Source organism: Rhinopithecus roxellana, chromosome 17 (genome assembly GCF_007565055.1).
Source record: "Rhinopithecus roxellana isolate Shanxi Qingling chromosome 17, ASM756505v1, whole genome shotgun sequence".
NCBI classification, from domain to species: Eukaryota; Metazoa; Chordata; class Mammalia; order Primates; family Cercopithecidae; genus Rhinopithecus; species Rhinopithecus roxellana.
Window position 1 is genome coordinate 55,398,601 of NC_044565.1, and position 18,619 is coordinate 55,417,219.

The 18,619-nt window shown below is 46.4% G+C and overlaps 1 protein-coding gene across 7 annotated transcripts in view; it reads right to left on the minus strand.

Annotated features, from left to right (window-relative positions):
* TPO (thyroid peroxidase) overlaps window positions 1-18,619 on the minus strand; it is a 132,720-nt gene that overhangs the window by 95,383 nt on the left and 18,718 nt on the right. For 2 of the 7 annotated variants that reach the window (XM_010386098.2, XM_010386096.2), the window contains exons 1-2: window positions 3,107-3,189; window positions 2,163-2,257 (exon numbers count right to left, since the gene is read on the minus strand). The exons of 1 other annotated variant lie outside the window; for it this stretch is intronic. In XM_010386098.2, coding sequence (XP_010384400.1) covers window positions 2,163-2,256 — 94 coding nt within the window. In that variant the 5' untranslated portion in view covers window position 2,257; window positions 3,107-3,189. Of the gene's footprint in view, window positions 1-2,162; window positions 2,258-3,106; window positions 3,196-18,619 lie in introns of those variants that run through there. 4 more of the 7 variants (XM_010386100.1, XM_010386097.2, XM_010386099.2 and 1 more) reach the window with 3 other exon arrangements.

The window sequence follows — 18,619 nt, forward strand, 5'->3', positions numbered from 1 at the left end:
TAGTAGAGATGGGGATTTGCCATGTTGGTCAGGCTGGTCTTGAACTCCTAGCCTCAAGTGATCTTCCTGCCTCGGCTTCCCAAAGTGTTGGGATTACAGATGTGAGTCATGACACTGGCCTGATACTTTCACTGAGTACTTATCATCAAGCTTCAAGTATGAGGATGTGTGTTGGTTCTCTGTAAAGACCTGGGATTTGAGGCTGAGTGGCCACAGCCTTGCTGCTGCTGAGACTTCCAGACCTCTACGTTTTGATCTGTAAAAGGAGTGCCTGCCTGAGCCACCCACCAGGCAGGACCCCCTGGAGCACCATCTGCTTATGGTGTGACCATGTGTGGTCCGGGGGAGCCTGGATCCTCTTGGCCCTGCCACTGGCTGCTCTTTGGCTTGTCCTGCACAGAGGCTGGGGAGCAGGCCAAGGGTTTTGCTTCACATGGCTGTGAGCACAGGTGACATAAACCCACACACCATCATCGGGTATCATCATTTTCCAAATGGATTTAAAGCTGCAAAACAACTATTAAAGGATGGAAAACTGAAGTACTGTGAGACACATGTTTTTTCAGTAACTCATTTACATTTCAAGCAAATAATAAGTCAGCTTGGAAACACTGGAGCGGGCAGAATGATGTGCCCAGTGTGTGGTGTAGCTGTCAGCTGCTGTCCTGTGCACTCATGATGTATCAACCAAAAGTTTAAGCAAAAGGAAAAGGTCAAATCTCTCAGAGATGGAAAAACAATTTTTAAAAACTGCTTTAGCAAAAGTTGTGGATACTGCATTCCTGATAACGACTTGCTCATAACTAGCTCTTGACTTCTAACATGTTTTACTTTGGTTTTATACAACCAGGTCCTTAGTAAGTATGAAATAAAATAACAAATTAATTAATTTACAAACCATTGGCTGAACATCTAGCATATTCTGGGTGATAGAGTGACTGATTTATTCTTGGAAGATGCAAAATCACTTTTTCCTGAGGTTCTTTATATTGTGACTCAGTTTAGTGTGTGTGTATGTGTGTGTGTGTGTGTGTGTGTGTGTGTGTGTGTGTGTTTGCCAGGGCACTGCATTCATTGCTTTAAATGGAGTATCTCATTCTTGCTCATGAATAACGATTGTGATGGGTAATTTTCCAGTGTTCTCCACCTGCAGGTGAGGGACAGGAATTGGGGGTGAGTAGCTCATCCTTGGTGCATGGATGGAAGCTGGCAGGGAGAGGCTCCACGGCTTCCCTGATCTCAGAGTGGGCAGTGACTGGCACGTCCTGGGGGCTGGGGAGGGAGAATGTTTTAAGGACTCTACGAGTCTGTTACGGACTTCATTGCAGCTCCTAATATGGTTGTGAAGTCCTGAGATGCAGAAACATTGGGATAAAATGTGGCCCCCAGCAGAAGGCTGGGCTGGGTGTGGCTGGGAGCAGTGAGGACTCCAGAGTCTGTGACCCTGAACTACAGACAAGGCTCCAGTCCTGGGAAAGGCCGGCGACGGCAGAGGTGCTAGTGCTGTGCCACAGCCCTGAGACTGTGTGCAGAGGCCCAGGGACCTGGCCAGCGAGATGTCACCTGCTCCAGGGGCCGCAGGACTGTGTCCAGAGGCCCAGGGACCTGCCCAGTGAGGTGTCACCCGCTCGCAGGGCCAGGAGTGTCCGTGGGGTGAAATGTCCAGGCAAACGCCCCTGCAGTGTTCGCTCCAGTGAAACCTGTTCTCAGGGTTTGGGACTTCATTTATTTTATCAAAAGAAAAGCAAAGAGTTTGATCTGTGATTATTTTAATCACTGCATCTCGGTAGCTTTCTTGTTTTCACATAGTAGCACACTGATTCCAGAAAATACATCACAGAAGTTATTTAAGAAAAAATGATTCTGTAGCAAAGGAAGAAAAACACTCCCAAAGAATTTATTTTTTTCAAATATATGAATAGGTAAAAGTGAAAATTTTCTATTGTGTTATCCAAGGAAAATCAGCTCTTTTTAAAAGAAAGAAATGTACAGTATTTTAGTCCTTCTAAAATCAAGAATTACAATTTTTTTCTTAAGCATAACAAAGCCTACACTACAGGGGCCTAAACTGACTCTCGGGAGCCACCATTATGCCCTCTATTTTAGTAAGTGTGAAAAATCACTTTATAAGGCCAGAAGACCACAATGTATTTGCTACTTACCCCAAAGGAGTTCTTTGCCTCTCGAGATGAAAGGGAAGAAGGCTTCTGTGCAGGCCATAACCAGTGTGACAGCCAGGACAGCCAGCGCTCTCATTCTAAAATTAACGGAAGGAAACAGAGTGTGCAACATAAGCACTGACGAGGCCATGAGAACCACTGTGGCCGCGTCTCCTTGCTGAGCGGCTCCCCCACTGACTCCACGCAGCCTCCACCGCGGTGAGCGACCTTCACAGGCCTGGGGTCTGCGAGACCAGTCACCCTTCATGTCAGGAGGTGCACAGAAGCTGCAGTGCTGAGCAGGCCTCCCAGGCCCTGATTATCCAAAAACAGAGTTTTTATGTTTGGCAGCTCCAGTTGCCAAAATATCTCAGTAACAACCTATTTAAATTTTTGGTAATGTCAAATAGTATAACATTACTGGGAATAATTATTGGGAATGAAAAAAATCTGTTTTCCCTAATGTATCTATGTGGCAAAAAGTGAGTACTATTAGAAATCTAGGCTTTATAAAAGTGATAAATAAAACCCCTAGATGCCTATTGAATTTCTTAAAGCATTCTTATATCCATAAAATGATTTCAGAATTATAGTTAAGACAAAACAGAAGATTTAAAATTTGTCATTTCTACTTTCAAATCCTTTTTTCTCTTAGGCTTTCTGTGACTATTTTTGAGCCACTAATTTTGTTAAGCAGGATAGCACCAGTGAGTCCGTGCTGACGGGAATGTGTCTCAGCAGACGATGATCTAGGAATCGACCCTACAGGACCCACATGTTCCAGCGGAGGTCATTGCAAACAGCACTCATCAGTCAGTCAGTCAGCCTTGCTGGGAGACGCCACCCACACCTGCCATAATGGCCCAAATTACAGCCTCTCTTGGACCAGTTTACAAGTTCCAGTGATGGATTTCTCTTAGAAAATGGAAAAATAAAAATTTTACAACCTGACCTTTTTTCTCTTCTCAGCCAACTGCACTGTTGGGTACTTTCTGCGGCTGTAACTCTTCTGAAATGTGCACCTCAATTGCCTTCCAGGGACTTGGTTACCCACCTTATAAACCGACTCCATGCTCTGATACCCCGTGAAGATGCTAGGAAGTGGAGTGGCGCCCGTTCTTCGTGGGAACAGAATGTCTGCGGGCTTTGTTGTGTTTGCACCAGGCTTCTTGTGTGTCCTGACTGGTCAGAAACAAACTGCCCTGTCATCGGGGTCCACATGTGGTCCAACCTCTGACCGTATGAGTTAGGAAGAAGAGGGAAAAAATTATACAGGGAGAAAGAATAAACCAACTAAATCCACCCTTGTGACACTTACATTTTCCTCCCTCTTATTTTCACAGTTAAATACCCTGTGAAAAAGGGGCTGTTAGTCTCCCGAGGATTGGGTTGGGTGCAGCTCCCGGGCCCACCAATGACTCGCTCTACAACTCTGAGCCTGTTGCTTTCTGTCCCTGAAAACCAGTTTTCTTATCATTAAGAGGTGAATAAACTACACTTTTTCCCAGTTTGTTGAGGTGAAAAATGAGCACAGTCCAGCGTGTGTTTACCAGCACGCAGACATTCTCCCCTCAGTCCACATCACAACCCATCAAAAGAGTCCCCACAAAGCCAGAGATGCCCAGTAGGAAGGTCACCACGATTGCATTCTCAACACTGGGAGATGACGTGTCTTCACGGTTGATCTGCTTTCAGGCTGTATCTTATCATGAAAATGATAAAATAACGTGTCTTCAATGACCCGCTCCTGAGACTCTGAGCCTCTTCATGCCCCCGGAAGTCCTTTGCATTTCTACTTTGTGAAAATCATCTTCATCTTTCTCCTCTCTTTCCCCCTCTCCAAATGTGACTGATGCTTCCTCTAGGTAAGTTGAAAGTAAATGCTAAAACATGATGCAAAGGCTTCCAAATATTAGTCTGTTTGTTAGAAGATCTTCCGAAGCCTAAGAACATGATGATTTGCCTTTAAAAGATAACATTCTCCCCTCAATCATCATCACGCACCCATCAAATGGGTGGAGATAACAAATGAGTTAGACAAGCTCTGAAGAGCAGGGAGATCAGTCAACAGTGATATAATCCCTCCATGCACCCTGAGCATGGTCACTAGGAGGGTGGGGTTTGGACAGAGAGGAAGGACCAGACTGGGTGGCTCAGTAAGGAGGATTCCATGGCTCAATGATGAGTTATTGTTGGGAACAGAAGAAAAGCAGAGCCTCTGAAGATTCAGCTATTCTTGGTTTGATGCTTGAGCAAGTGAAAATCTCATGTACTAACCCTGGGAAGGCCAGAGAAGAAGGCAGACTGGCCATGAAAAACAAAGCAGCAGCAGGCTCAGGCTTGGAATTGTGTTGGAAGTGTCCATGGCACAGGCGGGCAGTGAGCTCTTGGGCATGTGGAAATGTACTTTCAGCCATTGGGTGGAGTCCAGCTTACAGAGACACATTTGGGAGTCCTGAGGGGGATACAGTGTGGACTGTGAGTGAATGGGATTCTTCTTGGGAGAACGTGGATGGAAAAGACGTCAAGAGTAGCTCAGAGCACTAGCGGGATGCAGTCTCCGAGCCTGTGACTGCACCTGCATGGCAAAAGGGGCTTTGCGGATGGGATTCAGTAAAGATTTTGAGGTGGGGAGATTAACCTGGATTATCCACTGGTCTTCGTGTTAGCGCATAGCTCCCTACAAGACAAAGGTGGGAAAGTCTGTGGGGGAGAAAGAGGGAAGTGATGATGGAAGCTGGGATTGGAGGGCCGTGGCCATGAGCCTCCAGCAACTGGAGGAGGCCAGGAGCAGGGCCTCTGGGGCCTCCAGGCACAACCCGCACTGCCCCTGGGCCTTGCTGCCAAAGGCTCATTTGGATCTGTGACCTCCGGAGCTGATGGAGGAAAGCCACTAAGCGTGTGGCCCTCTGTTAAGGCATTCACAGGAAATTCACACAGCCAGAAAGGTGGGTGGTAAAATGAGACAGTGTGGGGCAAATACTCAAGGAAGAGTTTGGAGAAGAGAGCATTAAAATGTAAATTAAATACTGACTGGACGCTCTTTTCATCACAGAAGGACACTTGAAAAGGCCGAGTGCCGATGGAGACCTGGGGAGAAGAAGGGGTTTGCGCGCACGGCTAGGGGAGGCCGAGCCAACACGTCACCTCTCCAGGGCGTTTTGTAGCCTCTCCTCTAAGTTGCTGTTACCAAGTGACCCTGCACAAATATAAGAAACATATCTATCATTTGAAAATACATATTTTAGCTAGATTACATGATGTGCTTATTTTAATACTAATTAAACAGTATGAATAATGCATCAAGTACAATGGAAGCTGTTACACTGGAAACATTGAGAGGTGAGCGGAGGAAAGTCTGAGAATGGCGGGTTTGGAGCAGGCCCACTGGACGGCACACGTTTTGGAGAAAGAGGACGGGGGAGTTGGGAAGGAAGATTTCTGCAGGGAGAAATGGAAAACCCAAGGGTGTCACATAATGGAAGAATGAAAGAGAGACCACTAAAGATCTGGCTGAAGCCCCCAGGCTCTGCCAGGAAGGAGCATTTGGAAGACGTGGTCACCCAGCAACGCAGAGTGGAGAGATTGCAGGGGAGACTCGGTGAGAAAGAGGACAGTTTTAGCCACGAGAAGGCAAGAAAAGAATACACGTCTTCTCCCATTATGAGAAAAATCAAGGAGCTCCAAAGAAGATGGAAATCTACAAGGAACGCTTGGTACACTAGGGAGCCAACTCACATGTAGCAGGATGGGGGATGCGGGGGCCTGCTAGAAGCAGATCTCATCGAAGGAGTGGCGCCAGCCCTGCGGTCCGGTCCTGGGCCCACCGAGAAGACCATAGGCAAGCTTCCGTGTTTTTTTTTGGCAAGTGCCAGTGAACTATTTGATACCCTGGGGAAATCTGACTACTGAATACCTTGATCAATGCATGAGAAACAGCAAATCACACATTTTGCTTAATGTCTTCACACAAAGGCCACCTTTATCCCTGCAGGCATCCTGTGTTCTAAGACCAGAAGTTCTCCCTAATCGGGGCCCAGGACCACCTGTAATGGACCCCTCCCCGTGACTGTAACAGAACAGGGATCCAGGGTGGGCTCACGCTCGACTCACCTGACATGTGGCCAGGGCCTGACTGCCTTGTGTTCTCCAAACTACAGCCTGATGGTGCCTTTTTTACTTGCCATTCGCTTTTTAGTTTTTGTTTTCCCCACCCCCAGCTTCATCAAGCTATAATTAACAAATAAAAATTACATAGATTTATGTTCACGTGATGTTTTGATACATGTAAACATTGTGGGGTGATTAAATCAAGCTAATTGGCATATACAGCACCTCACATACTCATCCTTTTGTGTGTGTGATACAAACACTTAATATTTATTCTCCTAGTGATTTTCAAATAAATAATACAGTCATCAAGCTGTACATTAGATCCCAGAACATTTTTATCCTGCAACTGAAATCTTCACCTTTGACCAGCATCTATCTGCTCCCCATAGCACCTGTCCCTCACCACGGCACCAGCCCCTACTGCACCTGCTTCCCACTGCACCTGCCCCCCACAGCACCAGTCCCCACCGACTGCACCTGCCACCCATCGCACCCGCCCCCTAACCCTAGGTGTCCACCAGCCACTCTGCTTCCACGAGTTCGACTTTTTTAGATTCCATATAGGAGGGAGATCATGAGGTGTTTGTCTTTTGGTGCCTGGCGTGTGTGTGTGTGTGCGTGCGCACGTGTGCATGTGTGTGTGTGTGTGCACTGTTCGTTTTTTGCATTTTTAAGTTTGTAAGTTTATCTTTTAAGAGATGAACATGGATGAGAGGAGGAGACTCAGGGGCCTGATGACCCCCAAGGGCAGTAGGTTGCACGGTGTCAGGACTGGATGCTGGAACAGGAAAGGACACAGACGGAAAAGCTGGGGATACCGGAGTGAGCTCTGAGATGTAGTCAGCAGCATCGGATCTGCGTCCACGCCCTGATTCTGGTTGCTGTGCTGTGGCCATGCACAGAGGTAACACTGAGCAGGTGGGTGAAGGAGGTTTGGGAGCTCTGTGTTATCTTCCAACTCTTACTACAGCTCAATTCATTTTAAAACAAACAAATTTTTGAAATAAAATGCTGTCAAACTTAATTAAATTCCCCTGTAAAATCTGAAGAATTATTCAGCTTTGTTCAAACTCAGGTAGGTAATTTGCCAGTTTATATGAGTCAGACACAACCAAAGACAAATATAGGGGAGTTTTCATTAATTGAAATTCAAGAAATAATCATGGGGCTCTCTCATACCCCGAAAATCTCCCCAGTTAGCTGTAACCATTTTAATGGCTCCAGTGCTTCCGAGTAGGAGGTAGGAGTGTGGACTCTGGGGACGGCAGTCTGTCCCCGTGTGCGGTTCCTCTCATGGGCTCTGGGGACCTCAGTCTGTCCCCATGTGAGGCTGTGTGAGGCTCCTCTCATACACTTTGGGGACCGCAGTCTGTCCCCGTGTGTGGCTCATCTCATGCTGTGAGCACCAGATTGTGTCCTTCCTGGAGTCTCCCATTTAAGGATACACATTCTTCATGCAACATGGCCTCTAAACACAATATGACAAGTTCAGTTTGGCTGAAACTAAAGACACATGGGCAAGTTCCTGCACTGCTGGAAAAGCTGGCTCTGTGGGGCCAAGACCAAGCTGCTCAGGTCCAAAGTGGCCCTAAATAAGGCTGTGCATTCACTCAAAGAGGACTTGCTTTCCAGGGCACTGCTGACAATGTCACTTCTCCAGCAACTCTAGAACCTGCCGAGTGGCACGACACCCTTCCCCTGTGCTTTGCGTTTCTACAAACTAAGGACATAAAACAGTCTCCTGACCAGGGATCCACGCCATCAGGGTGACTTATGCCAGCAAAGAGCCATCTTCTCACCAAGGGTCACCTCTCCTGCCCTTCAGACATTTCAGCCACATCTTTCTAAAAGTGGAGATGTGGCCCTAACTTTGACATTACCCTCTTCACAAGAAGGAAAAGTGGACGAAACGAGGTGTTAAATTGCTGACCGATGCATCGTTGGAAAGTTGCATTTCCCTGTGTCCTTCCTACCTCTATATTGTGAGGAATGTCTGAGTAGGCCGATTGGAACACCAGAAGTTTCTTATGTTATAAAATTAATTAATTAATGTGCTTTTCTTGAGCCCACGGGACTGTAGGGGTCTCTGAGGCTCTTCCCTCTGCTATAGCAGTGACTGCATGTGCCCACCCACTCACAGGAGCACGTGGCTTTAACTACACATCCTTTTTGAGTTTCAGTTTCCTCACGAACTATGCAGTAGATTCTCCTGTAAAACTCTGTGCCACTAATTACCACCCCGCCTAGGCAGCTAAGCTCACGGACCCAGGATTCATCAGGAGCCCACGCACAACTCCATGTCAGTGCTTCCGAGGCAGGGTGAGGATGCCCTCCCCTCATGAAAACAGGAAGCAGGTGCAATTAACTGGGAAGCGCAGAGGGCAGATCAGGACCACAGTTAACTACTTCACAGGGAGAGGAGCTGATTCCAGTCGTGACCTGAGAGCTCTGATTTCAGTCATTAACTTAGTAAAACGCTCTAACTAGTTATGTGCATCCACATAGCCTCAGCTATCTGCTCATCTCACATAAACGGTATCCAGCACCAGGCCTCTCTGCACACGGGGAAAGGGGGTCCTGAATATCTGTGTGCTCGAGTGACCATCCATGATTTGGCAAAAGAACATTCTGTAACTCTGGCGTCAGAAGGCCCAAGTAGTGCTCAAGCCCCTTTCAGCTGCTCTACGAAGCGTGAAGAATCCCTGGTTCCACTCAAGAGCCTTCTAGTAGCTTCCAAATGACATGTCAGTCCACATCACATTCCTGTAAGGGGGATTCAGAATACAGCCAGGTCAAGTAGGCATTAGAATAAAAGATGGAATCCCAGATCTGAATTCTTTGCATTTGTGTAGAAATCTTCAAAGTTTTAGTTCATTTGTCTTTACAGTGTAATCTTGAAGATGGGGGATTCCTACAAATGGAATCTTCCTTGATGGAAGCCAAAAAGAAGGTTGTATGATTGTTCTTATTGTAGCGAATTTAAATTGCCACAAAGGATAACAGAAACTTTAGTGATCATTAAGAGGATGTTTCATCTGGTTTATGAAATATTCTGATAGCCTCAGCTTTATATCGTGTGTTAAGAATACTGATATTTGGTGAGTTATGAACAAATAACTCTGTGACTTTCCTGAGATACCTGCATCACCTAACAGCCTGCTAAAAGACAAGAAAAGGGGTAGTTTGGAAGGCTTGTTAGAAATAAATGTGCCATTTCTAAAAAGAAAGAAAATGAAGCATTTGGCTTTTGCTAAACTGACAAATGCACAGAGGACCGGTCCGCTTGGTCGATTTGAGAAACAATTCATGGGCTGCGCTTTTGAAAAACGTTTCATCAGTTTTCAGCCATCTCCACAAGCCCCACAACACACACCTTTTCTCAACGTTCCAATAGAATATTCCACAACTGCCAGTAACGAGCTTGAGGTTGTGGCACTTTCCCCAGGTACAGATCTCAGGTCATTTTCGAACAAAGTGGTGCTTAGGAAGATACTTTGCTGATTTGATTGTATTTCTAAGGATATTTGGGAAGTAATGGCACACATACGATTTGTCAATATCAACATAAACAGAAATCAAAGCCCCAGGCGGTAAACCCGGTGGAAACTTATGTCTTGAGGGCTGCAGGTCTGTGTTGCCATATTTTCCTTACAAACCTCTGCAGTTACAATAGCCACATAGCTCACCTTCCCTCACTTCTCCATCAATGTCCAGTGCCTGTGTCTGCCTCTCAACCTCCACCTGCAGCCAAATGAATGTTTCATTGTCCTGCATGTAATACACTTATGAAATCGTGTGGTGAGGACTAAATACACACTCATGTTCCTTCCAGGCCGATGATCCTTCAAATAATGATCTGGTCAAAACAAGATACTTCCTTTGACAAATGTCCTGTCTAAGGTGCAAGTTCATCTCATTCCGAACCCTTGGCCTCTCCCATAGTCTTCACCTTCCACTCGCTAATAGCAGAACAGGAGCTTGTGTTCACCAGGAGCTCGTATTCAGCAGGAGCTCGTATTTACCAGGAGCTCATATTTACCAGAGCTCGTATTCACCAGGAGCTCATATCACATCACTGAAAGGAAAATGACGCCGGTCCTTGCAAGGTGTTTCTGTGGTTAATATTCCAAATGGCCTTTGGTCCTTTGTTTCATGCGTGTTGGGACCCTACAGTGGGATTTATAGACAGGGAGATGCCCTCAGGCTGATGAGCTCTGTAAAATACAAGGCAGAGCCATGGCAAGTAAGAGTGCCTCAGAGGCCCAGGGCTGTGTCATGCTCAGGGGTGATGGGGGCTGCAAGCCAGGCATAGCAGGTCCAAGCCAGACCATGTCTGGAAGCAGAGAAGGACCTGGTTAGTGGACATTATTCATGTGGATAATAGGATGGCTAAGCTAAGTTCTTTGTGTCTTACAATAGTCACAAAATGATAGCAAAACATAACACAGTTGCCCTGGAAAAATAAATTTTAAAAAATCATGCTTTTCAAAGCCCAATACTTCAATCAGGTTCCAAATTGTTAGTTTCTATAAAAGACCCTAGCGTCTATACACACTAGAATGCATGGCTTCCCTCACCAAGTGGATTTCCCTAATTTTCCCTAATCTGAGTGGTGAAGGTCGGTAAATACACTTGAGTAATTTCTTTTCTTTCTTTTTTTTTTTTTTTTTGAGACGGAGTCTCGCTCTGTCGCCAAGGCTGGAGTGCAGTGCCACGATCTCGGCTCACTGCAAGCTCCACCTCCCGGGTTCAAGCAATTCTCCTGCCTCAGCCTCCCGAGTAGCTGGGACTACAGGCGCCGCTACCATGCCTGGCTAATTTTTTGTATTTTTAGTTGAGACGGGGCTTCACCGTGTTAGCCAGGATGGTCTCAATCTCCTGACCTCGTGATCCGCCCGCCTCGGCCTCCCAAAGTGCTGGGATGACAGGCGCGAGCCACCGCGTCCGGCCCACTTGAGTAATTTCTAAAGGAGGATGTGAGTATCGCGAAATAGCTCCCGACTTTCAAGCATAGAGTTTCCCCAGAAAATGATGCGATGTGCGTTCCTATTGAATTAGAGACACAGGTTACAGTCGGGTAAACTAGCCAAGTCAATCCATTTAGGGAAACAACAAACTAAACTAAAAATGGAATAATGCTGTTTTGACCAAATTACAGTTTGAAAGGATGCGTGTTTTCTTTCTAGCTAGATTTGGGATTGTTTTGTGGTGATTGTGGAAAAAAAACCCCACAAAGGTCTAAAAAGAAGCCTAATCTAGAATATCGTCCAGTGGATATCACTTATATTGATTAAGAAAAATAAATGACTCGTATTTCTTTTTGAGTAAACCAAATAATTATTGAGAACTTCTTTAGGGTCAAGTTCTGTGCTTGACAAGTGTGAACATGAATAAGATGTTCTTCCTAACTTTGTAAAAGTTATAGTTGAGTTAGGAAGATAAAGAAGCAACCGATTTCTGTGAAGTGGGAGACATTTCCTATTAGAATCTTGGGGGAGAATCTGAGAGAACACAGAAGAGGGCACGTGACAAGCTGAAATAATGATGAAATGTTCTGGGGGAGATAAAAGGTAGGTGGAAAGAAATCTGGGAGAGAGGGGTGGGTTCTGATTATGGATGGGTGGGTGGGTGGGTGGATAGATGGATGAATGGGTGTATGGATAGATGGAGAAACTGATGGGTGGATGGATAGATGAATGGATGGGTGGATGACGAATGGATGGATGGGTGGGTGAGTAATAAAAGGATGGATAAGGGGATAGATGGGCGAATGGTGGATGAATAAGTGGGTGGATGGATGATGAATGGATGGATGGGTGGACAGGTGGGCGGGTGGGTGTATGGATGAGTGAGTGGATGATGGATGGATGTGTGTGTGAGTGATTAATGGGAGGATGGATGGTGGATGGATGAATGGGTGGGTGGATGGATGAGTGAGTGAATGATGGATGGATGGGTGGGTGGATAATGGATAAATGGGTGGGTGGATGATGAATGGATGGATAGGCGAATGATGACTGAATGGGTGGATGGGTGAATGGACAGGTGGGCAGGTGGGTGAATGGGCAGATGGATGAGTCGATGTCTACGTGGGTGGGTGGGTGGGATGCATGGATGAATGAATAAGGAATGGATGGCTGCGTGGGTACATGTGTGAATGGGTGGATGGATAAAGGAATGAAGTGAATAAATGAGTGACATATTTAAATAACTGATTGAATTATTGTGAGGGTGAACTGTAGAGAATAACTACTGCTATAAAATTAATCTTGAAACGTAAGAAAAAAGGACTAGATTATAAAATACCTTACTTTTTGTGATGAATTCAATAGAACGATTTAATAGAAAACCAATGCTGCAGCCTTCTAGAAAGAAAGAAAGGTCGTGTATTAATTTCCTGGGACTGCCATAACAAAGTACCACAGAGTGGGTGGTTTAAACCATGGACATTTGTGTCTTCACAGTTCTGGAGACCAAACGTCCAAGAGTCAGATGTTGGCAGGGTTGTTTTCATTCTGAGGCCTGTCTCCCTGACTGGTCATCTTCCCTTGCATCTTCACATAGTCATCCCTCTGTGTGGGTCTGTGTCCTAATCGCCTCTTCTTATTAAGGACACCAGTTGTAAGGAACTAGGGACAAACCTAATGGCCTTACTTTAACTTAATTACCTCTTTGACAACCTTATCTCCAGGTACATTCTGAAATGCCGGGGGTCAGTCCTTTAACGTAGGAACCCTGGGGATGCAATTCAGTCCCAAACAGGCTACAGTAAAAAAGAGCAGGAATCTTCCTCTCATGGGGTCCCAGCAGAGCAGGCCCTGTCCACTCCTCTTTGGGCACCAAAGATGTAGAATGGGCTATTGCATCACCACAACTGGTCAAGGAGGATGCATTTCCTCCCTTGAGACAGTGTGCAACGCAAGTGACAGGAATCTAAGGAGAACACCTGGCAAGGTCTGTACATGTGCATTCCAGGGTGAAAAAAATGCTTGCCTGGTGTCTCTTAGCCTCTCCACTTCATTTCAGAATCACATACAACACAGGTTTCACCTTTGGCATGATTTGTGCATGGGAGAGCTATAGCTATAGGTAAATTAGATTCTCTGCTCCATGCATAAGTTCATGCAAGATTGCATATGTCAAAAACTGAAAGTTGAGAAGACTCTGAATTGGTGCAGGCTGGTTAATGCAGTAACAGGCAAACCCCACTCCAAGCTCTGTCAGGGGGTTGTGCTCATCCTGACCATGTAGGGTCCCCGGCTGACGGGGCAGCCACCGTTCGGATGTTGCTGCTGCATCCAGAGGGGAGATTGGGTGCAGCCTGGCGTGCTGTGGCCACACCACTCCCACTGAAGCATGCCAGGTGGTCACACCACAGTGAAACATGAACCCACGGCGTGCTCAGAAGGAGGGAGATGGAACCATCTGTAAGCAGCTCTCGGGACTATCACGGGACCATGTCCTTGTAAGATCCTTGCCTGACAGAGAAGCATCCTGATGTTCACATGGTAAAGGGGCAGCTGCAGCCACAGGTAGTTCCTGTGGTGACTCTGAGGATCACCAGCCCATTGTTCCCCAGCGTCCCCCACCCAGTGTTGTGCCATTTGTATGGGCACAGCCACCTGCCACAATCCTGAGACACAGCAGGTACCACTGCAGAAGAGGGCTGTGCTGTGGCCCCACTGTGTCCTCACAGCTGAACCATGGAGAGCCCAGAGCTGCTGCAGTGCCTTTAATTTCATTCTGTCTCACAGTGGTGGGAGGAGGGAGAGCAGGTGGTGTCCATCTGGACCTCCAGTGGGACAAGGGGACTGAGTCCCCAAGCATCGCCAGGCAGTCCGGGCATGGCCTGTGTCAAGCAGAGCCCCCGCCGGCTCTTACATGGCCCTGCCCTGCACCCAGGCACTTTCGGACAAGCTCCCGCACACCCCGGAAGAATGGAGCTGGGCAGTCCATCTGTGGGTTACAGAGAAACACAAAGCAAAGGTAGGCACTTAAATACACCACTTAAAAAAGGGCATAGGTCAGGAGCAGGCAATTCATAAAACAAAGGAAAAAACAAATATATCTTTCTAAAAACATAGTGATACGGGAAACGCAGGTTAAGTATCAACAAGACATTATCTTTTCCCATATTGCGAACGACTAAAGACGTAATCATGGTGGCTCCAGTGAGGATGCCGGAAATGAATGACTCGCTCATTCATCACTAGTGGAAATGCAGATGGGCACCTTTCTGGAGAAACAACCTGGCACTAAGTTTCCAAATTCGAGATGTACAAAATATGGGGTGATACGGTGTGGCTGTGTCCCCACTCAATCTCATCTTGAATTGTAGCTGCCATAGCTCCCACGTGTTGTGGGAGGGACCCAGTGGGAGATAATTAAATCTTGGGGGCAGTTTCCCCCCACTGTTCTCCTGGTACTGAGCAAGTCTCATGAGATCTGATGGTTTTATAAGAAGTTTTCCCTTTTGCTTGGCTCTCATTGTTTCTTGCCTGCCACCATGTAAGACATGCCTTTCACCTTCTGCCATGATTGTGAGGCCTCCCCAGCCGTATGAAATTGTAAGTCCGTTAACCCTCTTTTCCTTTATAAATTAACCAGTCTCAGGTATGTCTTTATCAGTAGCACGAGAATGGACTAATTCACTCAGGAAATGGGAAATCCCCCTGCTCTGTGGCGTTTCTGTGCCTGCTCCCAGTCTGGCTGGCTCTGTACTGGCTCTGTGCTTACCCCCTCTTCCTAAGCAGGTCCTTTGGGGTCTGGAGGTGCCACTGGGCCAGGCGTTACCAGTGGTCTTGTTTCTGTGCCTTCCCTGTGGATTGAGGGGTATCCTTTCTCTTTCACTATCTGCCCACAGAGTCAGGGGGTCCTCCCGTGGATGCCGACCCCAGCTCACTGGGCAGGGTGGCCTTTACAGGTGGTCCCTGGATGAGCCCTGGGCCACTCGCATCTGAGGCATTGGTTAGGTGGAGAGGCTTGGGGCCCACTTGGCTGCATACAGAATCCACAGGATGGAGATTTGGCCAGAGGTAACTGTCAGCCCTTTCATCCTGAAGTCTGTGCAACGTTCTCTGATCCAGATGAGGAGTGACCAGGAAGCAGCATTTGGGGGCCCTCCACCCGTCCACTCACACAGCCTGCGTGGGGCTGGCTGGCTTTTGCCTCATGGCTTGCTTAGCAGGATCTCTGAGTAAATGGCCGGCTCATGGCACTCAGTGCCCTTTGACCCCTAACCTATACCCTTGGACCCACAGTTCCAAATCTGGAATTTATCCTCAGTCAGACAAATACCCACAGGGGTGTGTGCGTTCAGGGCATGCTGCAGAGTGGCATTGCAGGCTGAAATTGCCTGTGAGGTCCTCACTGACATATTGGTTCAAGGCACCTGCTCAGCCCACACTGTCTGGCAGAAGACACTGAGGCAGGATTTGAGGTGCAGAATGCTTATCGGGGATCAAACCCATGCCAGGAGGAGGAGGAAGCAGGATGGCAGAGGCAGAAGCTCAGGGCTGTTCAGGCTCTGCTCGTCTGGTCCTGAGGGGAGCTGTGGGGCTATAGCTGGCCTGGCTGGGTCATGGGAGTAGCTACCTGGCAGGTGGTGTCAGCCTGGCTGGGTCATGGGTGTAGCTACCTGGCCAGTGGTGTCAGCATTCGCACTGGGAGGACACTGGGCTGGGACGGCTCCAGGGCTTGAGTTCTTGAGTGAGCAAACCAAAGCCCAATGTAAACAGAAAAACAGAACTAGCGACTTTAGTAATCAGAAACCAGCAACTCCCTGTGGCTGGGGCTCTAACTGATTGGGTACATTGTGTCTGTCTTCCTTCCCCATCCGTCTGAGAGGCCACTGCCTTCGCATTTCCTTCTCTGTCTGTCTTCCTTCCCCATCCGTCTGAGAGGCCACTGCCTTCGCGGTTCCCTCTGTGTCTGTCTTCCTTCCCCATCCGTCTGAGAGGTCAATGCCTTTGCGGTTCCCTGAACCTCCTCTGTTTCCGAGTGCTGCCTAATTCATGAGTCCTCTGATGGTCAAGTAAACTCACTTCAATGTGTTTTGCCTAAAGTTTTACTTTCGGCAGGGTGACTGTGATGTGCACGCTGCCTGCAGCTCTGGCCAACCTGGAGGCACAGATATGGGAGGCTCTGCTGATGGGAGCCTCAGCCTCCTGGAAGGCACAGAAGGTGAAGCTCTCTGAGCTTACAGCAAGGTGAGGAATACCCAGACCTACAAGGACAGATGTCAGGTTGGAAAGTCAGCACAAGAGACTACGATGCCCCACATTTACTTCAGGCCATGAGGGAGGCTTGGAAAAGGAATGTCCTTTTTACTTATATTGCTTGGACGTTTTGCCACAAGGATACATGGTTAGAAAGGAATCCATCTCTTGAGATTTTTGAAAAAGGAAAAAGGCATTTTAACAAGATCCCCTTTGGCTTACCCATTAATGTCTGACTTGCCAAGACATGAAGACTTCACGTGAAGTTAATTTTCGATTCTTGCTGATAAAAGTCCTGAATAAACTAACACCTACAATAAAAGCCTGCACCAGTTTCACTGAAATGTGAAGGACATTTTACATTTTCATTTGTACTGCTTGGGCAATTTCACACATCATAATTGAAAGTTTTTTTATTCTTTCTGAGACACATGTAATGTAAAGTCACAGATATTTTTGATTTTTTTTTTTTTTTTGAGACAGAGTCTCGCTTGTTTACCCAGACTGGAGTGCAATGGTGCGATCTCACCTCACTGCAACCTCTGCCTCCCAAGTTCAAGCAATTCTTCTGCCTCAGCCTCCCTAACAGCCGGGATTACAGGCACACGCCAGCACGCCCAGCTATTTTTTGCATTTTTAGTAGAGATGGGGTTTCACCGTGTTGGTCAGGCTGATCTCGAACTCCTGACCTCAAGTGATCCACCTGCCTCAGCCTCCCAAAGTGCTGGGATTACAGGCGTGAGCCACCGCACTTGGCCTATTTTTGTTTTTCAAATAATAGCTGGTTGCAACTTCATGTATTTTTTATAACCTAGGAGCCTCTCCCCCTATCTTTGATAATAACATTTCAAACATAATTTTTCTAAATGTAAGAAGCTACTGCAGAAAGTAGACAGGGACATGTTTGCAGATGACATGATTGTATATTTAGAAAACCCCATTGTCTCAGCCCAAAATCTCCTTAAGTTGATAAGCAACTTCAGCAAAGTCTCAGGATACAAAATTAATGTGCAAAAATCACAAGCATTCTTATACACCAGTAACAGACAAACAGAAAGCCAAATCATGAATGAACTTCCATTCACAATTGCTTCAAAGAGAATAAAATACCTAGGAATCCAACTTACAAGGGATGTAAAGGACCTCTTCAAGGAGAACTACAAACCACTGCTCAGTGAAATCAAAGAGGACACAAACAAATGGAAGAACATACCATGTTCATGGATAGGAAGAATCAATATTGTGAAAATGGCCATACTGCCCAAGGTTATTTATAGATTCAATGCCATCCCCATCAAGCTACCAATGAGTTTCTTCACAGAAATGGAAAAAACTGCTTTAAAGTTCATATGGAACCAAAAAAGAGCCTGCATTGCCAAGACAATCCTAAGTCAAAAGAACAAAGCTGGAGGCATCACGCTACCTGACTTCAAACTATACTACAAGGCTACAGTAACCAAAACAGCATGGTACTGGTACCAAAACAGAGATATAGACCAATGGAACAGAACAGAGTCCTCAGAAATAATACCACACATCTACAGCCATCTGATCTTTGACAAGCCTGAGAGAAACAAGAAATGGGGAAAGGATTCCGTATTTAATAAATGATGCTGGGAAAATTGGCTAGCCATAAGTAGAAAGCTGAAACTGGATCCTTTCCTTACTCCTTATATGAAAATTAATTCAAGATGGATTAGAGACTTAAATGTTAGACCTAATACCATAAAAACCCTAGAAGAAAACCTAGGTAGTACCATTCAGGACACAGGCATGGGCAAGGACTTCATGTCTAAAACACCAAAAGCAACGGCAGCAAAAGCCAAAATTGACAAATGGGATCTAATTAAACTAAAGAGCTTTTGCACAGCAAAAGAAACTACCATCAGAGTGAACAGGCCACCTACAGAATGGGAGAAAATTTTTGCAATCTACTCATCTGACAAAGGGCTGATATCCAGAACCTACAAAGAACTCAAACAAATTTACAAGAAAAAAAGAAACAACCCCATCAAATAGTGGGCAAAGGATATGAACAGACATTTCTCAAAAGAAGACATTCATACAGCCAACAGACACATGAAAAAATGCTCATCATCACTGGCCATCAGAGAAATGCAAATCAAAACC